This window comes from Centruroides sculpturatus, unplaced genomic scaffold, assembly GCF_000671375.1.
Source record: "Centruroides sculpturatus isolate CEXI.00-Female unplaced genomic scaffold, Cexi_2.0 scaffold1383, whole genome shotgun sequence".
NCBI lineage: Eukaryota > Metazoa > Arthropoda > Arachnida > Scorpiones > Buthidae > Centruroides > Centruroides sculpturatus.
Genome location: NW_019385663.1, coordinates 59,064 through 74,576, shown reverse-complemented (window position 1 = coordinate 74,576; position 15,513 = coordinate 59,064). Strand labels below are relative to the sequence as shown.

General features: G+C 28.3%; 1 protein-coding gene across 2 annotated transcripts in view; it reads right to left on the bottom strand.

Moving 5' to 3' along the window:
• The window catches only part of LOC111641009 (pre-mRNA-splicing factor SLU7-like), a 35,204-nt gene that overhangs the window by 3,546 nt on the left and 16,145 nt on the right, over positions 1–15,513 (bottom strand). The window contains exons 6-11 of one of the 2 annotated variants that reach the window (XM_023387116.1): positions 15,410–15,484; positions 14,879–14,998; positions 14,699–14,793; positions 11,898–11,963; positions 9,362–9,551; positions 39–143 (exon numbers count right to left, since the gene is read on the bottom strand). In XM_023387116.1, the coding sequence (XP_023242884.1) occupies positions 39–143; positions 9,362–9,551; positions 11,898–11,963; positions 14,699–14,793; positions 14,879–14,998; positions 15,410–15,484 (651 nt within the window). Of the gene's footprint in view, positions 1–38; positions 144–9,361; positions 9,552–11,718; positions 11,964–14,698; positions 14,794–14,878; positions 14,999–15,409; positions 15,485–15,513 lie in introns of those variants that run through there. The other variant, XM_023387115.1, reaches the window with a different exon arrangement.

Genomic DNA, 15,513 nt, shown 5'->3' with positions numbered 1-15,513 from the left:
TATTTCTGTAATTTGAAATATAAAACAGACCTACTTACTGTATGATTATTGATAAAAACATCTTCTTCATATTTAGATCGAACTACTGGTTTCTCAGTTCCTTTCAAAACCACACCATGCCGAGAATATTCTACATAATCGTCCTGAAATATTTATCAAAAACATTAATATTTAGTAAATTATGTACAGTTTTTATATAAGAAATTAATCATCAGTAAATCATATATATTTTTAATAGTTGATTCCTTTATACTCAAAGTATTTTCCTGCTGACATACCAATAAAAGCATAGCCACAGTAACACTAAATAAATTTGAACAAACAGAAACACAATCCGGAAGACATTAAGCAACAATATTATTATCAACAACATTTCAGATAAAAACAATGTGGTTTATAAGTATTCATGTAGTCGTAATTACACTTACATTGATAAACAAAAAAAAAATTAAAAATAAACTTTAACATTTCAATGCTTTAAAATACGAAAGCTATTTTTTAAATAAAATCCGTTTTTTTAATAAGAAGAAAAATACTGTAAATATCATTAAAATATATTTTTTCCCATATTCTACATACTTTTATCTACTTTTCTACATAATTTCTATTTTTGTTCAAACATTTGTCATACTGCTCAACAATCTTTTGAATTCTGACTTCAAAGAAATCTGCCACCTGTGAAAAAACCGAATCCACAACTGCAGTTTTCACTTCATCGTTGAACCGTTGGACACCAAAAAACTTTTTTAAGTATTGTAACAAATGAAAAACACTGGGTGCAAGGTCTGGACGGTAAGGTAGATGATACAGTTGTTCTTGTCCAGAAGAACTGATTAGACCNTGGACACCAAAAAACTTTTTTAAGTATTGTAACAAATGAAAAACACTGGGTGCAAGGTCTGGACGGTAAGGTAGATGATACAGTTGTTCTTGTCCAGAAGAACTGATTAGACCTTGTGTTTGTGCAGAAACATGTGGCCTTGCATTGTCATGGAGCAACACCACACAAGTAGACAGTAGACCACACTGCTTGTTTAGTATGGCATGCCGGAATTCTTTCAAGTTTACACAATATCCATCAGAATTGATTGTTCTGCCTCTCGGCATAAAATCCACTAACAAGATTTTTATCCTGTACCAAAAGAAGGTTGCCATAATTTTCTGTGCTGAAATGAACTGTTTGGCTTTCACTTTGGTTGACGAAGATGTGTGTTCCATTTCATTGACTGTTGCTTTGACTCAGGAGTCATGTGAGACATTTATTTTCTGTAACGATGTGGTTTAACAATTTGTCTTCTTCCTGATCGTATGAGTTAAAAAACGATAAAGCACTGCCCAATCTTTTTTTTTTGTGATCGTCAGAAAGCAGTCTTGGAACCCACCGAGTACACAATTTCCGATAATTCAGTTTTTCTGAAACAATGGTATACAAAACTGATTTTGAAACCTGTAAAAATTCAAGTGGTAACATTGAAATCGTGAATCGTCGGTTCTCTTGAATTTTGTTATTTACATCACAAACCATATCTTCAGAAATCCGAGAAGGTCAGCCAGGGCATAGGTTATCATGCACATTAACCTGCCTATCCTTGAACATTCTCACCTACTTTTAAACTTTACTGTCACTCATAGCATTATCACTGTAAACTTCACAAATCTGATGGTGAATTTCTGCTGCTGCCAAGTTTCTAGCACTCAAGAATCGAATAAAAGATCNACCAAGTACACAATTTCCGATAATTCAGTTTTTCTGAAACAATGGTATACAAAACTGATTTTGAAACCTGTAAAAATTCAAGTGGTAACATTGAAATCGTGAATCGTCGGTTCTCTTGAATTTTGTTATTTACATCACAAACCATATCTTCAGAAATCCGAGAAGGTCAGCCAGGGCATGGGTTATCATGCACATTAACCTGCCTATCCTTGAACATCCTCACCTACTTTTAAACTTTACTGTCACTCATAGCATTATCACTGTAAACTTCACAAATCTGATGGTGAATTTCTGCTGCTGCCAAGTTTCTAGCACTCAAGAATCGAATAACAGATCGTATTTCACAGTTTGCAGGCGACTCAATTCTTTTAAACATTACAAACTTTTACAGCTCAGCACACAGACAGACGATACGACTGCAAATTGTGTCTAAACGTGCACAAAGCATACTCGTAGCAGACACACATACGCACTGCTGAGATCGCGCATCATTCTCACCCTCATTCAAAACAGACCTTATTAAAAAATAGCTCTCGTACAACCTTGAAAACTCCATTGTTGTTAAAACTGTGTATTCTGTAATTGCAATATTAATAGATTTGTGAAAAATATTAAAACCAAAAAAAATACTACCAAACATAAATTATACAAACATATAAGAATTATCAAAATCCATAATAATGTAAGAATAAACAAAAACACAGGATTGCAAGATTTGGCTACTTTGCGCCAAAGTTGGCTGCCCTTTTTTTAGTTTGGCGCAATGGTTAATTTTTGGGCAACATATTATTTATAAACATATTAGTCAAATAAAAATGCACTTTAAAATGGTGTTTTGTCATTTTATTTTAATTAGAGACCCAAATAAAACAAAATATTTGTGTTTTTCAAATAAATTTTTGTTTGTTTCCTTTATAATAAATGAATTTGTCTATTTCTAAGTAAAAATTGAAAGTGTCTGTAAAAGTAATTTATTAAAATATCCTATTTTGTGATAAAGATTTAATACTGATTACTATAATCTAGACATGTTAATTTTTAAATATACAAGTATACTTAAGGATTAGACATGTCTAGATTTGGCCACAAGTATATATAATATTCTTGTGGCCCAAAACTCCATGAAATCTTCCAATGTGGCCCAGTGAAACAAAAAAGTTGGAAACCTCTTATTTAAAACTTATTAGACAGCAGGTAATACTTATATTACTAAAATAGAATATTACCCTATAGTAGCATCACTGCTGTAGTAGAAAACATTGTTTGTACAAGCCAACTAGCTGCAAAAATTTGTGTAACCTTTCTTAAAACTGCTCTTACTTTTGTAACTGTAATCTTGTTTATAACTTTGTACTACTTTCATTTTCATAGTTTGTTTACTTCACAGTTAATTTCATTAAGCAACAATTATAATCTCTGGTTTCTATTTGTGTAAAAACATAACATTAGTGAAAAATCCTAAAAATAAAGTCATCCACACATTACCAACAAAATAAAATGTACCTTTTACGTATGTATAAAATAATCGTAATTTCAAACTATTTTAATCATAAACCAAAATGTTTGTAACAAAAACCACTTGTATTTTTGTAGATGCCCATAAATCTGCCAAATTGTAGCAAATACAGCCAAAGAGAGATAAACAACATATCCAATATGCATATACCATTATCATAATTAACCTGTCTACCCACTTTGGCGTGATTACTCTAACAATTTCAATAGTGTGATAAGTCCTTCGTAGAGCCAAAAACTTAGTGATCGAATTCATACTGCGACATAAGAATAGAAAGCAAATCACATAACTAAATAAGTTATTATTATTAAAAAATATTTTTTGTTGTAAATTGAAATAGGAATATATGACAAAAAAAAACAACATTGCTTAAACTGAAAATGAAACAACATCAATTGAAATTCACCAAATCATCAGTAAATTTTTTCATTTCGTTTGTTTTTTTAACTAAAGACACAGCATTTTAGCATCAATACATAAAATCATTAACAACTTTTTAAAATAAAATTCATTATCAAGAAACTAATCTTATAATTAGTGTTATCTAATATATATAAAAAAAAGTTTGTTAGTTTGTTCTCTATACATTTTAACACTGTTTCATCAAATGCAATAAAACTTTTTAGGGCAAAGGTTTGATTGAATTAACCACCATTCACAAATCACAAGTTCTTTCTATATAACCAGTGAGATGGCAACACTCAAATAGAAAAATTACCTTATACAAAGTTACTGGCAAGCACAGAGTATGTTTTTAAAAGTTTGAGGGTGCAGAGCTTAAATATTTGATCCATTTTTCATGAAACTTGATTTCCTTTTGATATTTGACTATGAATATAATAGATGCTTATTACAACGATGTTAACATTAGCCTACCATTGTCCTGTTTATAACATAGTAGTAAATAAATAAATTAATTACAGTAAGAAAAAAAATATATAAACAAATAGAACAAATATAAACATAAAAAATCTATTTTGTAGTTGTAAAAAATGGATCTTATTTAAATTCTTATAACAAAAATACAANACACCAAAAAACTCCTTTAAGTATTGTAACAAATGAAAAACACTGGGTGCAAGGTCTGGACGGTAAGGTAGATGATACAGTTGTTCTTGTCCAGAAGAACTGATTAGACCTTGTGTTTGTGAAGAAACATGTGGCCTTGCATTGTCACGGAGCAACACCACACAAGTAGACAGTAGACCACACTGCTTGTTTAGTATGGCATGCCGGAATACTTTCAAGTTTACACAATATCCATCAGAATTGATTGTTCTGCCTCTCGGCATAAAATCCACTAACAAGATTTTTATCCTGTACCAAAAGAAGGTTGCCATAATTTTCTGTGCTGAAATGAACTGTTTGGCTTTCACTTTGGTTGACGAAGATGTGTGTTCCATTTCATTGACTGTTGCTTTGACTCAGGAGTCATGTGAGACATACATTTCCTGTAACGATGTGGTTTAACAATTTGTCTTCTTCCTGATCGTATGAGTTAAAAAACGATAAAGCACTGCCCAATCTCCTTTTTTTGTGATCGTCAGAAAGCAGTCTTGGAACCCACCGAGTACACAATTTCCGATAATTCAGTTTTTCTGAAACAATGGTATACAAAACTGATCTTGAAACCTGTAAAAATTCAAGTGGTAACATTGAAACCGTGAATCGTCGGTTCCCTTAAATTTTGTTATTTACATCACAAACCATATCTTCAGAAATCCGAGAAGGTCAGCCAGGGCATAGGTTATCATGCACATTAACCTGCCTATCCTTGAACATTCTCACCTACTTTTAAACTTTACTGTCACTCATAGCATTATCACTGTAAACTTCACAAATCTGATGGTGAATTTCTGCTGCTGCCAAGTTTCTAGCACTCAAGAATCGAATAAAAGATCGTATTTCACAGTTGGCAGGCGACTCAATTCTTTTAAACATTATAAACTTATACAGCTCAGCACACAGACAGACGATACGACTGCAAATTGTGTCTTAACGTGCACAAAGCATACTCGTAGCAGACACACATACGCACTGCTGAGATCGCGCATCATTCTCACTCTCATTCAAAACAGACCTTATTAAAAAATAGCTTTCGTACAACCTTGAAAACTCCATTGTTGTTAAAACTGTGTATTCTGTAATTGCAATATTAATAGATTTGTGAAAAATATTAAAACCAAAAAAAAATACTACCAAACATAAATTATACAAACATATAAAAATTATCAAAATCTATAATAATGTAAGAATAAACAAAAACACAGGATTGCAAGATTTGGCTACTTTGCGCCAAAGTTGGCTGCCCTTTTTTTAGTTTGGCGTAAAATATAACATTTGACGCAATGGTTAATTTTTGGGCTACATATTATTTATAAACATATTAGTCAAATAAAAATGCACTTTAAAATGGTGTTTTGTCATTTTTTATTAATTAGAGACCCAAATAAAACAAAATATTTGTGTTATTCAAATAAATTTTTGTTTGTTTCCTTTATAATAAATGAATTTGTCTATTTCTAAGTAAAAATTGAAAGTGTCTGTAAAAGTAATTTTTTAAAATATCCTATTTTGTGATAAAGATTTAATACTAATTACTAGAATCCAGACATGTTAATTCTTAAATATACAAGTATACTTAAGAATTAGACATGTCTAGATTTGGCCACAAATACATATAATATACTTGTGGCCCAAAACTCCATGTAATCTTCCAATGTGGCCCAGTGAAACAAAAAGGTTGGACACCTCTTATTTAAAACCTATTAGACAGCAGGTAATACTTATATTACTAAAATAGGATATTACCCTATAGTAGCATCACTGCTGTAGTAGAAAACATTGTTTGTACAAGCCAATTGTGTAACCTTTCTTAAAACTGCTCTTACTTTTGTAACTGTAATCTTGTTTATAACTTTCTACTACTTTCATTTTCATAGTTTGTTTACTTCACAGTTAATTTCATTAAGCAACAATTATAATCTCTGGTTTCTATTTGTGTAAAAACATAACATTAGTGAAAAATCCTAAAAATAAAGTCATCCACACATTACCAACAAAATTAAATGTACCTTTTACGTATGTATAAAATAATCGTAATTTCAAACTATTTTAATCATAAACCAAAATGTTTGTAACAAAAACCACTTGTATTTTTGTAGATGCCCATAAATCTGCCAAATTGTAGCAAATACAGCCAAAGAGAGATAAACAACATATCCAATATGCATATACCATTATCATAATTAACCTGTCTACCCACTTTGGCGTGATTACTCTAACAATTTCAATAGTGTGATAAGTCCTTCGTAGAGCCAAAAACTTAGTGATCGAATTCATACTGCGACATAAGGATAGAAAGCAAATCACATAACTAAATAAGTTATTATTATTAAAAAATATTTTTTGTTGTAAATTGAAATAGGAATATATGACAAAAAAAAACAACATTGCTTAAACTGAAAATGAAACAACATCAATTGAAATTCACCAAATCATCAGTAAATTTTTTCATTTCGTTTGTTTTTTTANACAGCCAAAGAGAGATAAACAACATATCCAATATGCATATACCATTATCATAATTAACCTGTCTACCCACTTTGGCGTGATTACTCTAACAATTTCAATAGTGTGATAAGTCCTTCGTAGAGCCAAAAACTTAGTGATCGAATTCATACTGCGACATAAGAATAGAAAGCAAATCACATAACTAAATAAGTTATTATTATTAAAAAATATTTTTTGTTGTAAATTGAAATAGGAATATATGACCAAAAAAAAACAACATTGCTTAAATTGAAAATGAAAAAACATCAATTGAAATTCACCAAATCATCAGTAAATTTTTCCATTTCGTTTGTTTTTTTAACTTAAGACACAGCATTTCTAGCATCAATACATATAATCATTAACAACTTTTAAAAATAAAATTCAATATCAAGAAACTAATCTTATAATTAGTGTTATCTAACATATATATAAAAAAAGTTTGTTAGTTTGTTCTCTATACATTTTAACACTGTTTCATCAAATGCAATAAAACTTTTTAGGGCAAAGGTTTGATTGAATTAACCACCATTCACAAATCACAAGTTCTTTCTATATGAACAGTGAGATGGCAACACTCAAATAGAAAAATTACCTTATACAAAGTTACTGGCAAGCACAGAGTATGTTTTTAAAAGTTTGAGGGTGCAGAGCTTAAATATTTGATCCATTTTTCATGAAACTTGATTTCCTTTTGATATTTGACTATGAATATAATAGATGCTTATTACAACGATGTTAACATTAGCCTACCATTGTCCTGTTTATAACATAGTAGTAAATAAATAAATTAATTACAGTAAGAAAAAAAATATATAAACAAATAGAACAAATATAAACATAAAAAATCTATTTTGTAGTTGTAAAAAATGGATCTTATTTAAATTCTTATAACAAAAATACAAACAAATGCAATCAGATATCATATTGCTAAGAAAACAATACTCAGATGATACAGAACAGCACAGTTTCATTGGTCAGATAGAAAGAAATTGATACTTTTCAACGAACAATAGTTGTTTACTTCTGCCTGCATAAGAACATAATTCAAGATATATTCTTACTAAATTCTTAATATGGTTTTCATTTTAATGTTTTTTTTGTTACTTTTTGCCTGGATCCAGCACAACTGCTAGTAAGTCCATGTCTCTTAATTGAGGTAGTGTGAGGAATCGAGTTCAAACATTATTTTACCCTCTTGAGGTCATTATATTTTGTTTCAGTTCTTTCTTTATTTTGGGAAATTTTTGTTAGAAGGGCGAAAATCCTATCCTTTCAACTCAAAATTAACCTCCATTTACAAACTGACAGCTGCCCTTGCTTATTGTTATTTATGTCAGCAGGTTCCAGTCAAAAATGGCATTTGCAACTTGACAAATAAAATAAAATGATCAATTAAATCATATGTCACATGATAGTGTAATCAACCAAATATTAAGAATAATTTTGTTAAATTATTATCAAGAATTGTTGGTTAAGCAAGTGTTAGCAAAATAAGTATACAGGTGAGTACATAGTGAAGTTACAAATGTGATATCGAAGAAACTATACACATTTTGAAGATAAATAAAGACTTAAGCATAAACATAAATAAAAACTGGTTAAATATATTATGATTAAAACCTTTTTAAAATATTTTTATTTAAAAGACCACCAGAAGGCTTAAATTCGTTTCAACCTTTGTAACTACTCTACGTAATTATGTAAATTTCGACCATTGCAAACAATCCAAAACAACGCTTGATAGTGGAAAGTCAAAACTAAACCAAAATTAGAAAGGATTATACTTGAAAAAATTTGTCTAGAAATTTGACTGAAAGAAGAATTTTATAAAATTTGTGCAACATAAGTGTGCCAACTGAAGTACTTGAATGAACTTGGATAATGTACATTCGTCGTCTCTGGTAAAAGAAAAAAGATATATAATAGTAAGACTTTTATTTTGCTAATACCAAACAGTTCATGTATTTTTAATATCGCTTTATCATTTTAAATAGATGTACAAGAATTTTACTATGTCTCTATAATCACCTCATTTTTCGGGTTTGTGAAATACAAACTTACCGTGTACAAGTGCCATATCGAAAGAAACTGGTACATGCAAGTCATATACATGTATTTTAAAATGTTTGTACAAATTACTTGTAAAAAATAATATTTAAATGCTGTATACACTATTTTCTCATTTTAGTTGACTGATGAGGGGCAAAAAAGCCCGAAACGTGTAAATGATACTGTATCAAGTAAATAAAAATGGAAAAGAAGCCATGTGATTGGTTAATAACACAATCTCGTTTTCAACACTTTTAAATAAAATCAAATTATTGGACCAATTTAATGGTTCTTCATATTTACTCAGCTTATATTATAAGAATTACATACAAACATTTTATTTTTGAAGTTTAGGGAAAGCTTAGTAGTTCTTTGAAAAATGCCAATGTTGCATCAAACGAATATTATATCTACATTTTTGTGTGCTTATCATTATTGTGTCAGTGCAAATTATAATTTTTTATATCATCAATAGACTTAAAATATATTTTGTGGTAATACAAAAATAATATTAAGATAATTACCTTTTGTGAGAAAATAAGTTCCTTTGGAGGGACTTTAAAATGTTCTCGTCCATATTTTTCGAAAATATTTTCTTTCATTTCACGTTTAAGTTTTTGTTTTTTCACGGTGAACTCATTAAATAAAACTTCTGCTTTTGTAGGTTCAGACAAAATGACTACTTTTTTCCCATATGCTTGCCAAGCAAACAGTAGAAAAATTACAAATGTTTATAAATTAAACTTCATAGCTTTTTTGTAATTAATAAAAAAACTTTAAAATCTTGTCAGAAATTCTTGTGTCAATACATGTTTTAAAATTAAGTATTAATCTTAAATAATTTAAATATTTAAATGATCCTTCCAATAGCATTAATAATTAATTATATAGTTCTCTACACATTTATATATCTACAAGATTTTTTAATTTGACTGTACAGAATATAAATTGATTAAATCTAAAAATAATTGCTTTTTATTAAATTTTATTATTATTGTTTTAAATTTTTTTAATGTTTGTCATGATATCTAGTTCAGAAATTGCAGAATACTGGTAGTTGCCTGAAAAAAAAAATGCCTTATTTGCTGTCTTATTCATTTTATTTTATTGTTCTGTATTCTTGATAAATGATTATAAAATCATTCTTCAAGAATTGAAAATTTTGTTTTATGATAATTAAATAAAATTAATGTATTTAACGAATGATTTTCTGGATTTTATTACAGATTTATACAACAAACATGCTGTTACAAACCGTTATACTGAGCGATGGGGTAAACTTGTATTTTCCATGTGATATTTAAACAATTTATAATGTTATATATTTTAAATTTTAAACTTCATGGCTTAAAAATTTTTGTAACTTTTATATGTAACTTGAAACAGTTTATTTTTAACATTTAACATGCCTCACTTTATCAATGATTTAGCTACAGTTGCCTTACTTTATTCTGCAACCTTGGACAAACTAAAAAGTTAGATTTGGTTATTTACTAACAAATTAGTCTTTCCTATATGTGTGTTCAATGTAAAAATAACTTAAAAAATTATGATAATTAACATCCTCCCACACACACACACACACACACACTAATAAAATAAATATAGATAATAATTATACATAACCTTATGAACCCTATTACAGTGACTAGTTTAATGTTATGAGCTTACTATGAGACTAATTAATACAAACTAACAACATATTCTGGACCTCAGTACTCTATGAGAAAAAAAAGATATCCAACTTAATAAAAGAAAAGAATAAAATCTATGCACTTTAACATGCCCAGCATATAACATACCCAAGGTGTGCTAAGATGGAAAAACTAACCTTTTAATGATATAAGGTGTGTTATTAGCATAAAATTATGGAGTGAAACTATAATTTTTTTTACAGTTGACCCCAAATTATCATACTTGTTGGAGTGCATTATGAGTGAAATCGAGGTTTTTCATGGTTTTTTTGAAATGAAAAACATTTTCATGCAAACTTTCTGTACTAAAATTAGTTTTATTTAATATCATTGAAGTTGCAAAATCCTCAAATGTTCTGAAGATTAAAGTAGGTTTACTCTAAACACAAATGACGGTCTGTCTAAAATAATGATATGTTTGGTTTTTACATTTTAATACAAAAACTGTAGGTAATAAACTGTATTGATGGCCTCAGTTTGGATTGTATTTCAGCTTTCTTCCCCACCCCACAGTTCACCTGAAAAGCTGCAGAGTACTTTGAGAGGTTTAGTCCAGAAAAGCTCCATTATGAACCTGAAAAACGGACAAAAACAAATACGATATTCGCTGCATTGGATAGAACTGAGCAGCATTTGGCAAAGATGCCCTATTACTATCACTTTGTTACACAGTTACAAAATCAATGTGCAAAATAAAACATTAGTCCTCTGTAAGCATTTTATTTTATGCATCATTTAATTTTGTATATTACCTGAAGATGGTCATTAAAAATAACCAAAAAAGTTAGTAATTAAAAGGTTTTGCTGCATACATAGATTGTTTGTAGTGTCTAAATATCTACTGTTGCAGTTTCTAGTTGTTACCATAAAGATTGCTTATTTGTTACAAATAATAATATATATAAATACACCGTGTTTTTGCTCACTACTTCTGAATACAGATCTCAAAATATTATTTTTCAGTAAATACTGTATTCACATATCCAGATAGAAGAAACAATTTTTCTTGCGTGTAAAAAAAGTGGGTGTGTGTTTTGCAAAAAGATGTAAAGAAATATAATTTTTGAATGTAGTTATTCTGTACCTAAAGCAAAAGAAAAACAAAGTATGTCCTTATCAATGTCATATTTTGTTTTCCTATAAAATACAAATATTTGAATAAGTCATGTATTATTAAATAAACTGTAAATGTAACTCATTGATTAAATAAACAAAAATTATGAAATTAATTCTGTAATTAATCTGTCTTTGTTTTTCAATTCAGACTGTATTTTATACAAATAGAAATGAATATGACTTATTTTTGCTTGAAATTAAACTTTAATTCACTTAAACTAAAAGAGAGATAGGGAGAAATAATTTACTCTGCATTTGAGAATGTTTTTCCGTATCTCCGGTAGCTTTAACAAAATTATCTCCAGCATACTGAAACCTAAAAATAAAAAAATTAAACATTATTTTTAAATACTAATATCATGTTTTATTTAAAATGTTGCATTTTTACACTAAATTTTAAAAAAATATAATTTGTTCAAAAATTAATATTTATATATTAAAAATATCTTGTAGAATGTAATCGTTCGACACTTACAATAATGTTTCATCCCATTAACCAAGAGTGATAGCCAATCATTTTAAAATATACTATCTTAAATACTTAAAATAAATGCTCAATTTTTAAATTAAGCCAATTATTACATCATAAGCTTTCGTTACTACTCTTTTTATCAGCAGCCAATATTATGTTTGTATGAATGAAAAAAGCCTATCATTATTATGCGTATTTCAAGTAGTGAAGAGACTTTCACAATATTGTTAAAATAACCACAAATTTTTCAATTTTAAAATTTGAACAAATTCTGCATGATGATAGAAATCAATAAACCCTATTTCATTAGTGTCTAAAATAGATCATGACTGATCTGTTTCAGATGTCTATGAACACTGTTTTAGAATATTTACAAGCAGATTTTAGAACAGAATTTTGTCTTTTGTAGTAACTTTTAAGCACGTTCATTTACTGTCATCAAGACACTTACCTTCAGAGTATTAACAGTAATATGTTTATTACTCAAATTTACTCCGATTATCAAATACTACACAATATTTGATTTTTCTCTTTTATAACTAATGGAAGAAAAAAATGAATGATCTGTAAACATTCTATCTCGATTGCAACTGATGCCAACTTTTATTTTATTTTATAGTACAGGACCAAATATCCGACTTCCAGAAATCTGAAATTACTGAAAAATTGGCTATTTTTGAGACTGGCCAGTTTTGATTTTGGCAGGCAGTAGTACAATGTAATTCACAACACATAGCCTCTTTGTTTTGGTTTCTCTGGCATACACATCACATGATGTCATAAGAATTTTAAGTGAATTAATACAGATGTTAACTAAAGTTATATTGTGTTCAAAGCTTCTTGTTGTACTTAAATCTCACATGACAAATGTAGGACTTATCATACAGGATGTGTGTTTAGAAGAACACGGCAAAATTAATCACTTTGAATTGTTGCTTTTGTATGCAGTTTGTTTTAACCTCCTCTCGACAATTCTTTGAAAAAACTGGTCCTGAGTTTAACTTCTTTAAAAAACTTTTCCCCGTGACTTTACTCAGGACCAGTTTTCTAAAGAATTGTAAGAGATGAAGAAGGTTTAGACCTGAAATGACAATTCAAAGTGCTTAATTTTGTTTCCCTAAATAAAATGTCATTTTATTTATGCCAAATCAAACCATAATAAAACATCGTGTATTTGATAATAATGCTTGACAAGTGAGATCATAATTTTCTTTATGCATCGATATAAATAAATCAAACCACTCACACTTTGTTGTATAAATGCTGATTTTGATATTTATCTGTCTTTATCCATGTTATGCCACCTCATTATATTACGCAGAAATTTTTCTTTCACTTGAATTCTGGATCTGACAGGAACAGAATTGGAGAAAGCTGAATATGGAATATTCAGTGATTCAGTAATGAAGTACTTTATGGCCCCACAAAGATCTGAATCCAAGACAAAGTTTGACTCATCATCCATGGTAAGTTTTAATCTACTACTGGATGGAAGCAATCAATAGTTTGTAAATTTTACAATAATTATGTTTTGCCCAAATTGCTTGATTGTTTTTGTATTTTGATGCTGATTTTTTGTTATAATCAGTCAATCAGAAATCTTTTTACTTTATTTATTACACCATTGATTTTGTAAGTTTCAGTTCTAGAGCAGCCTGCAAATAGAAATGTCTGGCTTCTTTGCAAACTTCATCTAAACCTTTCTTTCAATCTTTTTATTCATTCTTTCAGACCTTCTTTCCAAAATTTTAATCTATATCAATGTTTTTGGTTTTTAAAATATTTGACAATGGCATTTTGTTCCTGTTGACATAAAAATTATAAAATCATATAATTTCATTTTAATCACTGAAACAAGAACTGGAATTTTTAACATGTTACTTGAACTTAATACCTACTAAGATTTTCTTGAACGAAATAAAATGTAGTTTCTGCAGTTAATTCAAAAATTTGCATATTGACATGGGTTGTGTCAAATTTAGCCAATAAAATTGTTTCAATTTTATTCCATGCATTCTTTAGTATTAGATAAAATAAATTTATTTTATATATTTTTATAAATGTATAAAATTAAAATAATAATAAGAATAATAATAAAAATGTTTTTTTTGAACAAATGCATTATCAATAAAAATTTTTAAAATTGGCATTTTTTAACATGTATCAAATGAACAGATCCATTTTGAAATCCTGAAATTTCAAATCTTCACTTGTTAAAATGACAACATAGACATTCTATTAACACCATTATTGACAGTGACTTTTATGATATTTGACTCCATAATATAAAATGAACAACACTGTTGTTAAAAACAAATTTTCAAGAGGCCCAGAAGTAATTTTCATTAACAAATTAAACATTTTTTGGGATGTTGGGTTATGGTTAGTTAAATCTGCCATTCATTATTCACAATTGTTCTAAGATTTTTTCATGTCAAAAAATTGCTTTATGACTTATTTTCATATCAAAATTTCAACATTTCTGAATATCAAGTCAAATATAGGATTTTTGCATTTCCAAGACTTTGTATTTCATAATTTTGAACAGTATCAAATATAAATAATTTGAGTGTACTTACTCTTCTGAATTTTTTCTTTCTTGATATGGATTATCTCTCATGGCTCTTGTTTTTGGATCATAGTATGCAGAATTTGGATCTAAGTTTCTCAAATACTAAAAATTGAAAATAATTTTTCAAATTCATCTTTCTACATGTGTCAGTTAACTATACAGTATTCTATATTTAAATTAACCTTACTTTTGCAATATCTTCTCTTATACGTAAATTACGAACAGTAATTCGTTGCTTACTGTCAACTTTTGTACCCGGCATGTCTGCATTGTCAGCGTATTTTTCTTCGTCTTCACCATCATTATTCTATTTCAAATTAAATTATGACCGGTTAATTATTAATTTATTATTATTAAAGAAAAGGATACGGCTGGATTAACTTTTAAACTATAACCTAACTAATCACTATAATATAAATAATTTGCACTAAAGGTATACAATTTGGCAATTGTACTATATAGTATATAAATTATTTAATTTAAAATTAATGCAGTTATTAAAAAATTTAATACAAGATAGTAATCTTACTGCCTATTATTATACATTTTAAAGTATAAAAATCTTATTTTATGTATGAGATTTTAGAAAGTTTTAATAAAATTTGATTTCGATATTAAAAATTATCAGTATACCAAAAGAACTTCATATTCTGTTGAATAAAATATGTACATTCTGTAAAAATTATTAACTACAGTAAAATTGCTTGATATTACTTACTGTTTCTTTTATAGTGCTAACTTTACCAGATAAAAGATCTTGCTTTAATTTTTTCTTTTTCAATTGCCTTTTAGCCTGTTTTAAAATGAATAATCAATAAATGA